The sequence below is a fragment of the Oryctolagus cuniculus genome, chromosome 11 (genome assembly GCF_051225735.1).
Source record: "Oryctolagus cuniculus isolate XC-2025 breed Fujian yellow rabbit chromosome 11, ASM5122573v1, whole genome shotgun sequence".
NCBI classification, from domain to species: Eukaryota; Metazoa; Chordata; class Mammalia; order Lagomorpha; family Leporidae; genus Oryctolagus; species Oryctolagus cuniculus.
In genome coordinates this window covers 74592886-74611321 of record NC_142877.1, presented here as the reverse complement: position 1 = coordinate 74611321, position 18436 = coordinate 74592886, and the positions used below count along the sequence as shown (strand labels likewise).

The 18436-nt window shown below is 40.7% G+C and overlaps 1 protein-coding gene across 1 annotated transcript in view; it reads right to left on the bottom strand.

The window, feature by feature from the left end:
• Positions 1-918: 918 nt before the first annotated feature.
• TPH2 (tryptophan hydroxylase 2) overlaps positions 919-18436 on the bottom strand; it is a 113546-nt gene continuing 96028 nt past the window's right edge. The window contains exons 9-11 of the mRNA XM_070052640.2: positions 12395-12490; positions 1926-2059; positions 919-1798 (exon numbers count right to left, since the gene is read on the bottom strand). Coding sequence (XP_069908741.2) covers positions 1624-1798; positions 1926-2059; positions 12395-12490 — 405 coding nt within the window. The 3' untranslated portion in view covers positions 919-1623. The remainder of the gene's footprint in view (positions 1799-1925; positions 2060-12394; positions 12491-18436) is intronic.

Here is an 18436-nt window from a genome sequence, read left to right as displayed (position 1 = left end):
TGCTTCAGAAATGAAAAATCCTCAATAGTTGAGACAACCAAAATTCAAATCTCTGAATTTTCACTGGAATTTGGCTTCTCTGTGAAATGTACTTTAACTCTTTTTCATGTTCCTGCTGAAAACATTGAGTCCAAAGATACCTGACATAGTGGACCCTCTATGAGAGTATGAATTGTTTTGAAACCACATGTAATTTCTATTAAAAGGACATCCTTGGAAATTGGTCACGTAAATATTTTAGGATTGCTAACTTAAAAGACATTTTGTCATCTTTTTCTTCTCTGCTTTTTCTTGTCCTCTCCTTTCTCCGTCCAATACTCTATACTCTCAAAAGCAGAATCAGGAGAACAGCAGTTGTGTTCGGTGAGGCAGTCCAAAGATGACATTCATTCACTCATTCAGCAGGTTACTTGTTCATTTAATAACCTAATCTTCTTTGTTACCACAAAAGCCATCAGAAATGTGTGATCTGTCACTAGTGTTTGCCTGAAGTTACCCAAACTTTAGAAAGTAGGCAACCTTCCTCAGTTCTGGCTTGCTTTGGAACAGAGAGGGGAAACACATATGTACCATTGGCAACCCTTGACTGAGAACCAAATCCTATTAAATGATAAACATTATATTGATAGGCACTAATTTCTGTTATCCAATTACACATAAACACACACACACACACACACATAAATATATATCATGTAGAACTTCTTGGCAACCCAAAAGGAAAACATGATGGACTGAGAATGTTGGTGCACAAGTACACAACTGTGGGAAAATCACTTAATTTCTTTGTGATCCAATTGCCATACCTTTGAGATCAAAGATGCGCTTTTTAGCCTTATGATTTAACTGTCCTCTGAGCAGAGAAATGTTAAACACTTGAAATAATAATTGACTTTATTTCAGCTTAAAATTCAGAGTCCCAGTATTTATTCTCCAGTGTTTAGTCCTTCTAACATTCTCTCTGGACGCATTATCTTCCAAAATGCTTAAAGAAGCTGGCCAAAATTCAGTTTTTACAAGGTCAGTGCAACCTATACATTCCATTAGTAAAAACTTCTGTTTTCTTGTATTGTATAAATACTGAACCTAAAAGTCATTCCAACTCTAGTGTTACCACGATGGTTTTTGAAGCAGAATGCTGAGTCTTCTGTAAATGTGAAGCAAGGTTTCCTACAAGTCTGCGTTTATCTCAAATAATGCTGTGAAAACACTGATACTATTAAAAATAGAAACAGCTTCATTGCTATTTCCATTTTATCTAATGAATACAGAGGAAAGGCTCAGATCCAAGGAAGAAAAGGTCATAAGCTAGAATCATAAGAGGGCCATTTGTTACAGGTTTGAAAGAGTTGCAGTTTGGTTAAGGGCACTATGCAAGAATATCACATCCATTTAAGACATTGAAACATTTACAAACTTTCATACAATGAGTGGTTATCTGTGGTGGGGTTCCTTATGGTGTTCACACATTAACACAGTAAGTTTCAAGTGGTATAGATATACAGGATTGCATGCTTACTAGTCAAGCCATGACACAGAACACTATTGGTGTAATATGACATTGACTGAATTTGCTGCTAAGCTTCAAAAAGATCATGCAGGCAACAACAGTGGTATGAGACATCAAATCCCCAGATATTGGTTCATTTTGTTTAAGGCATCACACACTGTGTTCAAATCGCTGCGGAGATCCTGCACCACATTTTCAATACTTCTGGTGTCTTTCAGAATTTCAATACTCTGTGTGTAGGGATTGAAGTACACTGAGAAGGGACGGGTAATTGACTTTGCAAAGTCCCTGCAGAATAAACAGAAATAGAAGGATATTTGATCAACCCCCATTGGTACAAGTGATAGATAAAGGAGGGAACAGAGCCGGAAAAATAAAAGGCCAATTTCTGTAGATGGACGAAAAGCAAGTTTACCTCATCTTTTCTTTGGCTTCTTCAAAACTTTCTGAGACAAAGTAGGCTTCCTGGAAGGTGGTGATAAGGCATTCCTGTAAGCAAGTCGTCTTTGGGTCAAAGGCTTTCACACACGCCTTGTCAGACAGAGCGTGCTGCAAAACACACCACAAAACCTGTTAGACTCCATAATGAAACTTCCAAAGTGCCATGACATCACGTTGCCACAACACAGTTGATAGCTCCGTAATTCTACAGAATTGCTCAGTTTCTAATTTGCCATGAGATACAGAACTCTCCTGTGTGCAGCGTTAATTGGGTATTAGGAGGGGTGTCTTTGTTTATTTGTTTTGCTTTATTAAGTCTCTTAGGTTCTGGGGAGGGAGGGGGGATGAGATTTGGGTATTATTGTTTTATTTATTTATTATCAGCCATTTTCATACCAAAGGACAGTTTAGAACTGTACCCCAACAGAAATGCAATTTGTAATCTATGTTATGAATAGAAGCAGGGACAGCATAAATATGCTTCTAAATTTATTGCTCTAAGCAATGTACTGAAATTTCACTTAAATGGCAGAAGCAATAATTACCTGCGTGGAAAGGTAATTGGGGCTCTCACGGAACTATTTGTGGCGTCATTGCAAGACGTTTTGAGGCCAGGTGCTGTATAGCAACAAGTTTAGAGTAGGTCTGGATATTTGAGGATACCTGCAAAGCATTCATTTACCTTCCACCAAGTATAGCAAAGCAGTACACAGCAGATAAATATTGCCAGGTTGGGGGGCAGAGAAAGGAGCTAATATTAATAGCTAGAGCTATGTCAGGAGCAGGCAATAGAGAAACAGAAAAGCTGGTATAATTACTCTTGGAACCATCATTAGCTCCGTTCAGCTCACTACATGGCTGGCACTAAGAACAGCAAGAAATAATGAATGACTGTATTCTCAGGATAAAGTCAGTGATGTTAAACGTCAGTGCTCATTTTCTGCCACATGCCACCTGACTATTTATAGGCCCAGATTAATGGTCCTATGTAGTATACATAAGAATCGTTGAGGAGGTTATGAAAATGCAGACACCCAGGCCTTGATTTTATTTGGTAACTCCAGAAGGAATCCACAAATCTGTATTTTATAGGCATCTAAAGTAGTTTTTTACATAAGTGCTTGTAATCTATATTTTGGGAAATATTCCTCCAGATTCAATCTTTTTCTTAATTTAAGGGATAAATTAGAAGGAAGAGAGAAAAAGGGGGGGGGGGGAGTCACAGAAACTGCCTTGAACTAAGAGTGAGAAAACCAAGGCTCTAATCCAGATGTTGCTGCCATCTAACTGTGAACTCTTGGCAAATCACATAACCTCCTAGTATTTCCAACACGCTAACTGTACGTGGGAGCTACGTGCCTCTGAAGCCACATTCAATGCCAGCATCCAGCACTTTTCTATCTTCTCAATCTCTCAATGGCTGAGGTTCCTGGAAAAAGTCTGAAAACCATTTTTTTATTCAACCTTCTTGGCGCATTCCCCCAACGATTTCAAAATGCGTAGAAAGATGTACAGCCCTCCATGGAGAAGGCCCTGATGGCCTAACTTTGAAAGTACACCTGAGAACCAAAGGACTGACATCTAAGGAAGGGCAGGTGGCCCTACCCTGCATGTGACAGGCTTTGCCACAAAGCCCCTTTGTCCAGATCAATGTGTGTATAAATCACAGAACAAATGCAGCGGGTTTCTCAGAATTCATTCATTTATTGTTTTTATTTTTTTTATATGTTGTTGGCCCACAGAACAACTTCATTATCAGCAGAAGGTTATTATACCTGCAAATGCACCCATGCCAGATTCAACACAGGGCACGAACATCAGGGGACTTGGGTTCCACATGACCAAGAACTCTGTCCATGTTTTAAAAAACAGCTTCACAGTTTCAAGAAACAAAACGTCCTGTTATGAGACCTGTTGCTTCTCTGCAACAAATTGGCTTCCTACTGGCTGGCTGCGGCTTTCAAAGTGAGAAGCTGCTTTCTTCGCAGCCATACACTCTGGGTAGCTTAACTGTTGTACGTGGCTCTCATTGCCCACTCATCCATCAGCACAGACGGGAGGAAGACAGTGGCTGACCCAGCGTCCTTGATGTTTCTACTCTCTCACCCCTACAGTCAGGGACATGGACAGAGTGGCAGCAGAATATATTATAAGAACATTTAAGCCATGGCTCCCCTGGGACATCCCTGAGCCAAACACTTTTTACCAGGTCAAGGACAAGCACAGGAAAGAAATAAGACTTAAAAGCTTGGGTCTCCAAGGCTTCTATAGAACATCAGCAACCTTAGCAGTCACTCTACAGAGGATGCCTCCAAAGTGTGTGTAACAGCAGATATTGAAATCATGGGGCTTTAGAAAAAACTGTCCTGTGACAATTCCAGTGTGTATCCAGATGACCTCTTCAGTTATTTTACCAGGTAAAGGGGATTAAAGTTGATCAGGACAAGTTCCAGAGAGGGCAGGGTACTCTACTCGACTTCATGAAAAGTCAGTGTATTCACAACATACAATATTGGGCAAAGACCATTCGGCAATACAAACCACATTTGCCTGACAGAATATTCAATGGAAAAACCGGAAGTTGATTGTTTAAATATCAAAAATGCATTATAGAGGCTGGCGTTGTGGTGCAGAGTTAAGCACAGCACCCCATGTCAGAATACCAAATGCGAATGTCAGCTACTTGCTAATGTATCCTAGGAGAGAGCAGACGATGGTCCAAGGATTTTTGGGTCCCTGCTACCCAAATGGAGTTTATGCACCCATGTCGCCTATGATTCCAAAGTCCACTATCCAGTGGAGAAGCCCTGCCTAGTTTTTCTTTCAACTTTGATCCATGTTTTGCTCAAAGCCACCTGTTAAGGGGAGCAGAAGGGATTCCTTCTGTAAACACTGACCCGAACTATCTGACCTCCCAAGGGAGCTCTGGAGCGAATCCTTCCTGAAGCGTTAACTATCTGATACCCTGAAGTCTGAAAGAATTAACCGCCCTTCCAGCAGAGAGGAGCTTTGTAATGGTGACAGAATCTGACTGACAGTCTTCTACTCGCAATCCTCTTTAAAGGGGCAGGAATGCTGAAGAGTCACCTTCTCTTACAGGAACTCTCTCTAAAAGAGGACTATTTTGGATTTACCCATCCTGCAAAAGACAAGAGCACAGGACAGGGGATCCGGAGACTTGGGTGTCAAATGTAGCTGTCCTGGAGGCTGGATGTGTAACATCATTAGAATGAAACCACCCCAGGGCGGGCTGCAGTTTCCTCTTTCACAAATGGAAAGATTAATCTACATGAATTCTAGGGCTCTCCTAGGAATAAAATTTTAATAGGACTTGCAAATACACAGCACTCACATCATCAACCACTACTCTACTCCTCTACCTCAACCACTATGAATTGTTTTTTAAAGATTTATGTATTTGATTTGAAAGTCAAAGTCACACAGAGAGAGAGGAGAGGCAGAGAGACAGAGAGAGGTCTTCCAAACACTGGTTCACTCCCTAATTGGCTGCAACGGTTGGAGCTGGGCCGATCTGAAGCCAGGAGCCAGGAGCTTCTTCCGGGTCTCCCACGTAGGTGCAGGGGCCCAAGGACTTGGGCCATCGTCTACTGCTTTCCTAGGCCACAGCAGAGAGCTGGATTGGAAGTAGAGCACCCAAGTCTCGAACCAGCGTCCTAATGGAATGCCGGCACTTCAGGCCAGGGTGTTAACCCACTGCACCACAGTGCCGGCCCCATGAATTGTTTTTTTAAAGATTTATTTATGTATTTGAAAGATAGAATTATGGAGAGAGAGGGAGAGACAGAGAGAGAGAGAAGAGATCTTACATTCGCTAGTTCACTCCCCAAATGGTTGCAATGACTGGGACTAGATCAGGCCTAAACTAGCAGCCTGAACCTCCATTTGTGTCTCCCATGTGGATACAGGGGCCCAAATACTTGAGTCATCTTCTGCAGCTTTCCCAGGCACATTAGCATAGAGCTGGGTCAGAAGTGGAACAGCTGGGACACAAACTACCACCTATACAGGATCCTGACATTGTACTTGGCAGCCTAACCCACTGTACTACATCACCAGTCCCAACCACTATGAGTTGACCATAGCAGACTTTCCCATGGGGCCTGGGCCTCCCTACCTCTCCCCACACAAATGGCCAAATTCAAGCAACTGGACTTAGTATTAGTACATAAGGTAAAATTCCTTTGTCACTCCTGTCTTTTGAATATAAAAATCTCTTCTCAGCATTAAAAAATTTTCAGAACCCAACTGTTAATAGAAAATGTTCTGAGGGGACTAACAGTGAAGGTATTTAAGATAAAGAATTGAGGTTCAAATCTGGCTGTAGCCATTCCTAATGACATGACCTTGGGCAAGATACCTCACTTCTATGAGCCCATCCCAGTATTCATCTGGAAAATGGGAACACTAATAGAATATATAATGAAAGGTTTGGGTCAAAATTAAATGCGCACAGGGCTGGCACTGTGGCTCAGCACATTAAAGCCACAGCCTGCAATGCCAGCATCCCCTGTGGGCTTCAATTCAAGTCTTAGCTGCTCCACTTCCAATCCAGCTCCCTGCTAATAAGCCTGCGAAAGCAGCAGAGAATGACTCGAGTCCTTGGGCCTTTGCATCCATGTCGGAGACCTGGAAGAAGCTCCTGGCTCCAAGCCTTGGCCTGGCCCAGCCAGGTCGTTGTGGCCATTTGGAGAGTGAACCAGCAGACAGAAGAGCTGATCTCTCCTCTGTGTGTGTATGTGTGTGTGTGTGTGTTTCCTCTGTAACTCTGCCTTTCAAATAAATAAATAAATCTTTAAAAAATTAAATGCATGCAAAGTGCTTGGCATGAGAAGTTCTCAGTATATCTAGATATCATCTCTAATTCAGTCTAGAGATGCTTCTTGGTATGCACATGCATTTGGCCATATCTTCCCCCTATTGTCCAGTCCCTCTCCCTCAGGAGCCTGGAACCCAGACAAAAGGAGTCATGATATGAGGCTTCCAGCTCTTGGACTACAGTAGTGGTGCTATAGTGGTGACTGCCTTAGGTTAATGAGTTTAAAATTTTCCTCCCTTCCAGACACCTCTCTTTGCAATGACATAGTTATCTCAACTATTCTTGACGTAAACCCTGTGATCTTCACTCTCTATATTAGGACTGGTTGAAGTTGGAAAAAAAAAAAAAAAAAACCCTCAAGTGTGAAGTCAGGTTTCTGAGTACTTTGGGCCCTAGATGCTAAATAAGAATTTGCAGACACTCCCACATTCACACCACAATCATGTCTTCCCATGTCTGAATAATGACCAATATATACCTCTGTATATATACACATGCATTATCTCTGTCTCTGAATTAGTTTTTGAACTGCCAATGCTCATCCTGCTAAGCACAATGTGGCTTCCATAGCCCTATTGCCAAATTGAGCAATGATGTATTACACTGTTTTAAAATCAGCAATGCTAAAGTTTTAATGAATAAGCAGAGAAGTGAAGAAACAACCTCCCTGCTCAAACTATCTCTTTGTAAAGGTAAAAGCCAGCATCCAGCTTCCAATTCACCAGCTTTGGCTCTGGTACTACTAAGAGTGCTGTTTCCATGTAAAGAAGGTGGCAGGGACTGGGGCGAGAGGGTGGGAAGTGGGGAAGGCAAGAAGGGCCTCTGGTCAAGGTTAAGGTGCAGGACCTCAAACTGCACTAGTGACGTACCAGCTAAGGCCAGAGAGCATGCAGGCCCTCTTCTTTACAACCTAGAAGTACTTTGGGCCACTCCCAAGAGTTGCTTCAAGTGGCAGGAAAGACAAATGACTCCAAAAAAGTATCAAGTTGTTCTGAGATTGCTTATTAATAGCTATATAAAAGGCAATGCAATAAATTCATCATACAAGGGCATTCTAAAACTAAAGACCAAAAATGATAATTAAAATTTTTTAAACCATAAGCTTTGTCCAAACCTGAAAAGCAAAATAAATGTACAAAAGTACTTCACTGTAATTAAAGATGTTTGTTTTGGTGCAAAATATTTTTGAAATCATATATATTAGAAGTCTTCAAAATGTTCATGGAAAATGCATATTATGAAAAAATGATGCATGGGCATGAACATTTTTGCATTAAAATAAATTTATCTTTTAATTCCATTTTCCACAAACTTTCTGATGTATTCTTGCATTTATAGTTAATATTCCAGCAATTACCAGAGAACAGGTGCTATGGTCATTTAAATTTTTTTAAATCTGGCCGGCGCCGCGGCTCAATAGGCTAATCCTCCGCCTAGCGGCGCCGGCACACCGGGTTCTAGTCCCGGTCTGGGCGCCGGATTCTGTCCCGGTTGCCCCTCTTCCAGGCCAGCCCTCTGCTGTGGCCAGGGAGTGCAGTGGAGGATGGCCCAGGTGCTTGGGCCCTGCACCCCATGGGAGACCAGGAAAAGCACCTGGCTCCTGGCTCCTGCCATCGGGTCAGCGCGGTGCGCCGGCCGCAGCGCGCCAGCCGCGGCGGCCATTGGAGGGTGAACCAACGGCAAAGGAAGACCTTTCTCTCTGTCTCTCTCTCTCACTGTCCACTCTACCTGTCAAAAAAAAAAAAAAAAAAAAAAAAAAAAAAAAAAAAATTTTTTTAAATCTAATGTCTGATCTTAAAGAAATAAAGACCTACATCTTATCTTTACTCATGAAAAATAAATATAGACTGCCTTTTGTTTTTAGATGGATTAGCATTTTAAGACTCATCCAATTCAGTGATTAACAATCATTTCCTTGCCATCTAATGTGAAGAAACTTCATCCTTGCTTCTCCATGAGAGATGGGTTCAAAAAGATCCATCTCCATCACTTTCTTAGAATTTCCCTACTGGACTTCATGGTCCTTAAAATCTTGGACCACTAACTAATACACAAAGTACAAAAAAATATAAACACCTACGAGTAAAATTGACATTTTGAGATTTGAGTATTGTTTATAGTCCTTGTCTATACTCTTGAGGAGCAATGGTTTTTTTCTACTTACTACTTGTTGAATTCTTTAGTAGATTGTTAAGCTTGTGATTATAAAGTAAATTGAATATATGTCATTGTAAAATTACAAGAAAAATAAGGAAGGGAGGAGGGTGAGATCAAGGAAGGGAGGGTAGGGTGGAAAGTGTCATGATGCTCTTAAAACTGTATATATGAAATATATGAAATTTATTTCCATTACATAAATACAAAATTTTTCAAAATCTTGGCCAATCAATTTTGTGTTTGTTGGATAGTAAGTGAACAAGTAAACAAATAATAAATGAAAAAAAAAAACTATAGGTATATAGTTAGATCAACTCTAGGATAGATTAAAAAAAAAAGAATGTGAAAGGAAAGATACATACTAGATTGTGGGTAAGCAGCAATCAGGTATCCAATTTTAAACCTTTTATACTGTGTGTATGCCAGAGAGAGAGAGAGACTATCTAATCTGCCAGTTCACTTCCAAATGCCTGCAATGGTCAGAGCCTGGCTGAGTAGATTCCATGAGCCAGGATCTTAATCCAAGTTTCCCAAATGTGTGGCAGGAACCCATTACTTGAGCCATCAGTTCTGCCTCCCCAGATCTGCATTAGCAGGAGCTGGACTCAGGAGCTGCAGCCTAATATTGAACTCTGATGTGTGCCACAGAAGTCCCAACTGGTGTCATAACCAGAGTTAAATAGCAACCCCACCAGCCTGTTTTTAAAGGTGACTTAGCTCATTATTAACTACTCTCCAAACTTATGGGACAAACAGAAAAGCTCCCTAAAACTCACTTTTAGAATTCCTGAAGATCCCTACAGAATAGATTATTAAAGAGAGAGAGAGAGAGAGAGAGAGAGAGAGAACTCTTTGATTGAGGGAAAAAAAGAAATAGTCTTTATGATGATCAGATTTGTTAGCTTTTGTAAGCTTGTCCATATATTTGTTTCTATCTTCAAACATAAAAATAAGCATTGTCAAAAAAGAAAGAGAGGAAACTTAAAGCTATCACCCACACAAGAGAACTATCCCTTGGAAGTACTTGGTCAACTCTGAAGAGGAACATGCATGCCTCAGGAAAATTTAGCCTCCTACAATACCAATATTAGAATATGTCATCTTCAAAAGGAGGAGGTGAGTTACTATCACAAAAAATAGTAAAATTTCCAACAATATAGCTGGGACCTCCCTTTGGGTTGCAGTTGCACTGCAGGAAATATTTTACAGCAAAAAGTAACTGCATTCAAATCTGTAAGTATGTTGACACAGGGGTTAATAATAATGCTATTAACAATGCAATCCCTAAATGGGTCCAGGACCACCTTTTATTCATTCAACTAAGTCAGACAGAAGTATTCAGAAGAGCTGTGAGAGGGTTTGAGGGTCTTACAGGAGTCAGGCAAGAAGCGGGGCAGGTGAGGGTACTAAAGAAAGAATCTCAGTTATGTATTCTCTGTGAACAATCAGAGGCTATTTCCTATAGAAAGAATTTCCGAAGTGTAAAAATGGTCCAAAGTAGCAATCTTAGGGATGTTGGAGTGTTGAAACCTGAGAATGGAAGAATGCTAATGGCTGGAGGTGATGGACCAGAACAAGAAGATGCATGGCGGACAATGCCCTTTGGTGTACATATTTCTGGCTGATTTCCTTTTCCAGACGATTCTGTCTGCACCAATAGGAACAAACCAACAGATTCACCCGAATGCTGCTTACCCATGGCTCATTAACCAGAGCAGAAGACCCTGTCGAAAGTTCAGGCCATGAGAAAAATTTGTGTTTTTTTGTCTCTTGTGTGATTTATAAACTATCTGAGAAGAATGTAAATAGACAACATGCTACTGCTGTAGACTTAGCCCCCCAAATGATTTTTTGGCTAAGAACTTAGCAAAAACTAACTCATTACATCAAGGTTTTGTTATGTTGAACATTATCCTCTATTCTAGCAATGCTGAGTCTAGGTAGTTCCCTCAATGGGCCAGGCTTTGGCTAGAATCCAGGTGGTACACATACTACTAGGATGACTGATTTGTGTGTCCCACCCTTTTCTTATTCACTCTTCCCATCCCTCAATAATCAATTTGGACAGGAGGTCCCTCATCAGGAAGCCTTCTCAGGCACGTTCTGGTGTGTGCCAGACACATTTGTCACACTTTTTATATTATCTGATTGTTTATCTCTTGCACTAGCAAGATAGTAGGGATCCCAGACATCATTGCCTACTGGCTGAGCCTCAAATTGTAAAGCCTAGACTGCCCAAGTCCAACGCTTGCTAGTTGTGTGATACTAGGGAAGTTCCACAATGTCTTTATGCCTTATCCATGATAATAACATCACATTCCTTACTGAGCTGTTGAGATAATAGTAAGTTAATATGTACAAAGCACCCAAAATACTAAAGCCTATTTAAGTCTTTGTTAAGTTACTTTCTTCGTCACTGTAATTATCTGTGTTTTTATCCTCAGTATGTGGGAAATAGTAAACATTCAACCAAATTTTTAGGACTCAGTAAAATGAGAGGCTCCAACAAAATTACAATTAGATTACATATTTCAATAATACAAAGAACCAAAAGGTTCTAATAACCGTATATTTCTTAAGTATATTATGTATTTTTCAAGTGTATTCTAAATCAATGCTCAAAATAAAAACTCTAGGATAGTCAATAATCCTGAACTTAGTCTAAACAACCAAAGAAAAATTAAGTTATTTGCAGTACCACTTTCACATTGGACTGTATGTCACATTGTATATTGTGTATCACATTATATATCACATTGCATTCTAACGTCATAAAAACTTGCTATGTACCACTGGTATAAACAGCAATTCTTAAACAACCAGAATATTAAAATTATCAGAATTCCCCAGCTCTTAACTTTAATAAATGATCATTAAATAATATTTTATGGTAAAAATAGCATTATCTAAGCATCAGTACATGTATTGAATAGCTCTCTGACAATGTACTTAGCTTGGTTTTTTCAAACTGCATATGTCCACAAATATTTTTATGCACATTAGTTTTGAAGAAACTAAAATAATCTCAAAACCCTCTCAGCATGTAGATTCTGGGGACTCTATGAAAGCCATGGAGATAACAGAAACTGGAGGAGCCAAACCACCCTCACAAGTAAATTTCAATGGGTAGGATCCCTCCTAGCTAAATACACACTTTCTAGCACTATACTGAAGAAATCTATTTGTTACCCAACACTTGGGCATACATTTCTCATTCCTGTTGATCTGTGCACATGGCCACTCATCCATTTGAGTCACACTACAAACTCAGAAAGGCATGACCCATTTTCAGAGGTGCTAAGAGTTAGGTCAGAACCCATAACTGAGGTGCCAAACTCTATTAAATATTTATGGGGTATCTGTGAGTAGAAATGCTCAAACCAATCGATATTTTCCATGACCTTGAACAAGTTTGCTTGGGAAGGATGTTTTCATTCACAGTTTCGTACCTTTAACTCTCCAATGGAGGAAAGTAGTCCTGCTCCATATGCTCGCAGCTGTCCTTCTTGCTTGCAAAGACCAAACTCGATTGTAAAGAAATAGCACTAAAAAAAAAAAAAAAGACACACATTCAATGGACTAGTCGTCAACAAGATCTTTGATAGAATAAAATAGTACCCAAAATAAACAGTGCATTGTGCATAATTTCTTCAACATGATCAATTTAAATACTTCAGAAATAAAGAACATTTGTTGAAACCTATTCTCCTGATTAATACTTCTCTCCTAGGTTTGAAGTATATTTAAAAAGTATTAGCATCTAAGAGTCTTGTGCTCCTTGAATTCAGAAACCCTAGGGATCAGATCATGATCCCTACAATAACTTTAAAAATAAAAAATACGTATTTATAAATACATGATTATACCACTAGTAAGTCATAAGAACATGCTACCATATTTACTAAATTATAGTTCAATGATGTAAGTTCATGTAAATGTGAAAAAAACCTTAGAATCCAGCAATCTCAAACTTATTTTTGTTTATTTAGTCAGCAAACTTTGATTGACTACGTACTAGGTATCAATGCTTGTGAAAAAAAAAATTATGAAAAAGAAAGGAGGGGCCAGCACTGTGGTGTAGCGGGTAAAACCACCACCTACAGTGCTGGCATCCCATATGGGCACTGGTTCAAGACCCAGATGCTCCACTTCCAATCCAGCTCTCTGCTGTGGCCTAGGAAAACAGTAGAAAATGGCCCAAGTCCTTGGGCCCCTGCACCCATGTGGGAGACCCGGAAGAGGCTCTAGGCTCCTGGCTTTGGATTGCCGCAGCTCAGGTTGTTGCAGCCAACTGGGGAGTGAACCAGCAGAAGGAAGACCTCTCTCTAAAATAAATAAATCTTAAAAAAAAAAAAAGAAAGGAGACCACAAAAACAAGTAAATACCTAAACAAACTATTAAAACCATAATTTAAGGATTTTCTAGCAAAATCTTAGCTTTATATCTACATATGTATATGTACACGCATGTGTGAGTTTACATGAGAGTACTTCCGAAAGTCCATGAAGGGTTGGGCATTACGGTATAGCAAATTAGGTCACTGCTTGAAATGTCCACATCCCATACTGGAATACCAATTTATGTCCTGGCTTCTCTGCACTTCAAATCCAGCTCCCTGTTAGTGCATCCGGCAGACAGCAGCAGGTGGCCCAGGTACTTTGATTCCTACCACCCATGTGGGAGACCTGGATGGAGTTCCTGACTCTTGGCCTCACCCTGCTGGTTGTGGGCATTTGATGAGTAAATCAGTGGATGGAAGATTTTTCTCTATTTATCCCTCCCCTTCTCTCTGGCACTCTGCCCTTCAAATAATTTTTTTAAGCCATGGAAAACAGAATTAAAAGATAAGCTTATTCTGATGCAAAAGTTTGAAATCTTTGCATAGGAAGAGTCTTTAAAAGTTCATAGAAAATGTGGCCAGTGCCGCGGCTCAATAGGCTAATCCTCTGCCTGCAGCACTGGCACAACGGGTTCTAGTCCCGGTCGGGGCGCCGGATTCCTTCCCGGTTGCCCCTCTTCCAGGCCAGGTCTCTGCTGTGGCCAGGGAGTGCAGTGGAGGATGGCCCAAGTGCTTGGCCCTGTACCCCATGGGAGACCAGGAGAAGTACCTGGCTCCTGCCATCTGATCAGTGCGCCAGCTGTGGCAGCCATTGGAGGGTGAACCAATGGCAAAAAAGAAGACTTTTCTGTCTCTCTCTCTCACTGTCCACTCTGCCTGTCAAAAAAAAAAAAAAAAGAAGAAAAGAAAAAGTTCATAGAAAATGCATATTATAAAAACACTATGCATGGATTTCAAAATTTTTGTACAAAAATTAACATTTTTAGAATTTAAAAAATATATTTGAGAGGCAGAGACAGACACACACACATAGAAAGAGATAAATGAGAGAGCTTCCATCCACTGATTCACTCCTTAAATTCTTTTTTTTTTTTTTTTCTGGAGGTAGGAGGTAAGAACTTTATTTGTTGTTCTTTCCCCAGCCCCAACCACAGGAATGGCAGGTCACTCCTTAAATTCTTTCAAGGGCTGGGGTGGGGGATGGGGCAGCTGAAGCCAAAGACCAGGAACTCAGTCCAGGTCTCCCACATGACTGAAAGGAATCCACCTACTTAAGCCATCACCACTGTCTGCAGTAGCTGTGCTCAGAGGCTGGAGCTGGGACTCAAACCCAATCACTTGAGTATGAGACTCAGGTGTCTTAACTGCTAGGTCAAATGCCCACCTCCAGCTTATCTTTAAATTACATTTTGCATAAACTTTTTGAAGCTTCTCATAGATTTGTATGTTGTGTATGTGTTATATAAACAACCATATCATTAGCCTGAGTTTTATCAACATCAACTACCATAGCTTCCCCAGGATATTAAAATCCACAATTGCCCCTGTTGGGTTTAAGAAATCAACCTAGACAGAGAAATCTGCATGATCAAAAAAACTCACAATACTGTTGAGAGGGGCTGAAATCACTCTATTTTTGCTCTGAGAGAAAAGTGAGAAGCTGACAATGAACAGTAAAAAATGGCATTGAATTAACACTGTCCTGCATTAGTGATAATAGAGCACTGAGGTGTGGAGAAAAGATTTAAACACTCCTGAAAAGGGACAGAAAATAATTATTTCTAGCCCATGGCAGTTTGCTCTATTTTTACTTGGAGGTTAAGCTGGCCTTTGGTTTAGGGTTAGGTTTGTATTTTTGTTAACGTCCATCATCCGATGGCCTGCACCTGGCTAACATCAAAGAACTGGTCATTTCTAGGTCACAGAGCTTAACCTGCAAAAGCAGCATTTCCTTTCTGGGTTCCTCTCCTGAAGAGATTGACGTCTCAGCTCTTCCTTCTCCTGTCTCCAGGCACAGAACCCATCAGCAAATCCCCTTAATCTGTCCCAATTTTTCTTTCTTTTCCATCACACCACCTTTGACACAGTCTGAATGTACGTAGTAATGTACTGCTTATCATCTGTACCCTCCACTGGAATATAAACTCCATGAGATCAGCACCTCTGTCTGTTCATTGAGAACAGCACCCTCAGCACTGCTGACATTTTGGGGCGCACAATTCTTTGTTGGGGGAGGTTGTTCTGTGCCTTGAAGGGTGTTGAGCAGCAACGCTGCCCTCTGCCCAGTAGGAGTCTGTAGCATCCTCCATCCCAGCTGTAACAACCGAAGAAGTCTCCAGACATTGTCGAATGTTTCCAGTGGGACAATATCACCTCTGGTGAGAACAACTGAACTAGACAAGTGTCTGAGACAGTATACAGCTCAATAATTAAAAAACAAATGGTGAATGAATGAATGAATGGTCTCTAAGTTAGGTTTGTGAATGAGACAGCATGACTCAGAGGAGAAAAAAATGAATGAGGTAGCTTCGGTTATAGTCTGGACCTTGCTCATAATTACCTATGTGACTAAGACTTCTCTGGGTTTTGGTTTTCCTTTTAGGACATCCATGCATTCATTCATCCACCTATGCTACAAACACTTCTTGAGCATCAATTGCATGCCAGAGCCTGTTCCAGATGCTAACGGTATGCAGTGAACAAGACAACAAAATTCTGATCCCATGTTACCAGGATTAGATGAACAACAACATCAAAAACCAATAAAGGTAAGTTCAGATGGAACCTGTTCCATAGATAATAAAACCATGTAATGTGATATGTCAGATGCTAGTTTAGATGAAGTACTTAGGGAAGGCCTTCCTAAAGCAGAGAAATTTCATTAAGAAATGAAAAGGGCAGTTGCACAAAGATCTATGGGAGACAGCTTTCTTAATAGACTAAATAGCAAATGCAAAGGCCCTGATGCAGGGATAGAGTTGAATTTCCACGGGCAAAGGGAAGTGATTGGAGGCTTTAAGGTAGGAAATAGACATTTCTGCTTTAGCTTTCAAAAGATCATAGATCGGAGTTCCCAGGTTCAAGTCCAGTCTTCTCCCAAATCCAGCTTCCTGCTAACATACACTCTGACAGGCAGCAAGGGATGGCTTAAGAAATTGGGTACCTGCTATTTATGTGGGAGACCTGCAGTGAGTTTCCAGCTCCTGGGCATTTGAGGAGCAAACCAGTGGATAGGAGGGCTCTCTGTCCATCTGTCTTCCTCTTTGTCTGTTTTTCTCTCTGCTTCTCAAATTTTAAAAACAATCATGATGGTTCTGTGCAAAGACTAGAATGCAGAGGAGCAAAAGTGGAAGCAGAGACCCAGGTAGAAAGAAGTGGCAGCAAAGAGGTATGAGTGATAGGTGAGGCCGGCACCAGGGCTCAATACCTTTCTCTCTGTCTCTCTCTCTCTCTCTAACTCTGTCTGTCCAAAAAAAAAAAAAAAGAAAGAAAAAGGAGTGATAGGTGAAGAGGGCTAAGACTTGACCCAGCAAAGTCAGGGGGTTGGGGAAAGTCGGCGACACAGAGGCCTCAAAAGAAGAACCAAGATAAGAGATGTGAATATGTGTTGAAAATTTAAAACACAGCTCTCAAGTCTACCACACAAAAAGTTTTGCACGATCTTGGCACGATGGAGTGATCGTGTAGTCATGGAGCAAAAGGCTCAGAAGAAGCCCAGAAGTTCAGCCCTCCTGTTTTCCCAAAAGGAAAACTCGGATTTAGGAAGAGGAAGTGATACTCAAGACCAGCCTAGATGGTGACATTTAAGAGATCTAGAGTTAAGTATTTCAAAGAGTCTGACATCAATATCTGTCATATTTTAAAGTTTTCCGACATTCCCCCCTAAAATGGATGCATTTAGAAGCAAATAATGGGGAAATGAAAATCGAAAACAGAGGAAACTAGAAACTCATGGCATTCTTAGTGTGACTTTGGCTGATTTCTCCAATTTATATTGCACTTAAAGCATAGGGCATGAAATCCTTGGAGACATCATGTTGAATATAGAAAAGTTTGTGCAAAAAAAAAAAAAAGTACTGTCGTATTCAAAAGCATCCAAAATACCCAGATGGAGCCAGGTACAGGAGCATTTAGGTCAGCTATTAAGTAGATTTTTATGTTTCCTTACTATGTCAATACAGATATAATGCATGGTCACTATTATGATCCAAATGCACACAGACTAAGAGAGCTTTGGAAGCTTTTTAGAAGCCATGCGCATGGTCTTCATGTGGATTTAGCATTCCACCCTATTTAAAGGCAGGAATTAAGAGGTATACACCAATTTAACTAAAGATTCAAAGCTAAATCTCTTATCCAATGTGTCTGTAGTTAATGTGCTTCTAAAATTGGGACAAAGAACCAGGAAAGAGCCACAGTGTGTCTCCAGGCCCCTTTGCCCAGAATGCTCTCTGGCCCCACACCTCATCTGGGAGTCCTTCCAGAAACTCTGACCTTACCCAGCTCCATCTGCTCACTCCCTACCTGCCTTCCCCTTTGGTTCCCTGCTGTCATCAACCACAGACGGGTCCTGGATGCTGCTCGGTAGCCTGCTCTGCTCATACAATTAGACCTTTTGCTTTGAGACAGTTTTCTATTTGCAGCTCTGTGTGTGACTAACTGATAACAAGAAGCAGTAAATTGCATCTGAACTTTGGGTGTTAGTAAAATTTGCATTACGGACTTGCTCAGGATAATTTTTGTCCGTTGTTAATACTGGTGAAGGCCTCATGATGTATAGGGCCTGATAAATAATTGGAGATAGCTAGTTTCTCCTGTCTGTGATTGTAAAGGCAGTGACTGCTTAGGGTTGAGCTGGGTGACCTCTGCAAGACCCTTCAGAATCTAAGTTTAACTCATTGCCTCTTCAGACTTTAAGAAAACAATTCATTTCCTCCGAGAACTCTCCAGATGTGGAGCTTTAATATATTCTCTAGAGGTTTACCAAACAAATATTCTACCGATTATCAGAAAAAAGGAAGGAAAAACAAAATACCCTGACCTTTGTAAAAAACACCTGCAGATTCTTGGCCACTAATGTCTTTTAAACAGAAGTGAATTGAAGGGTACCATTTATCAAAGCTGACACTCATGCATGCCAAATTTTACATAC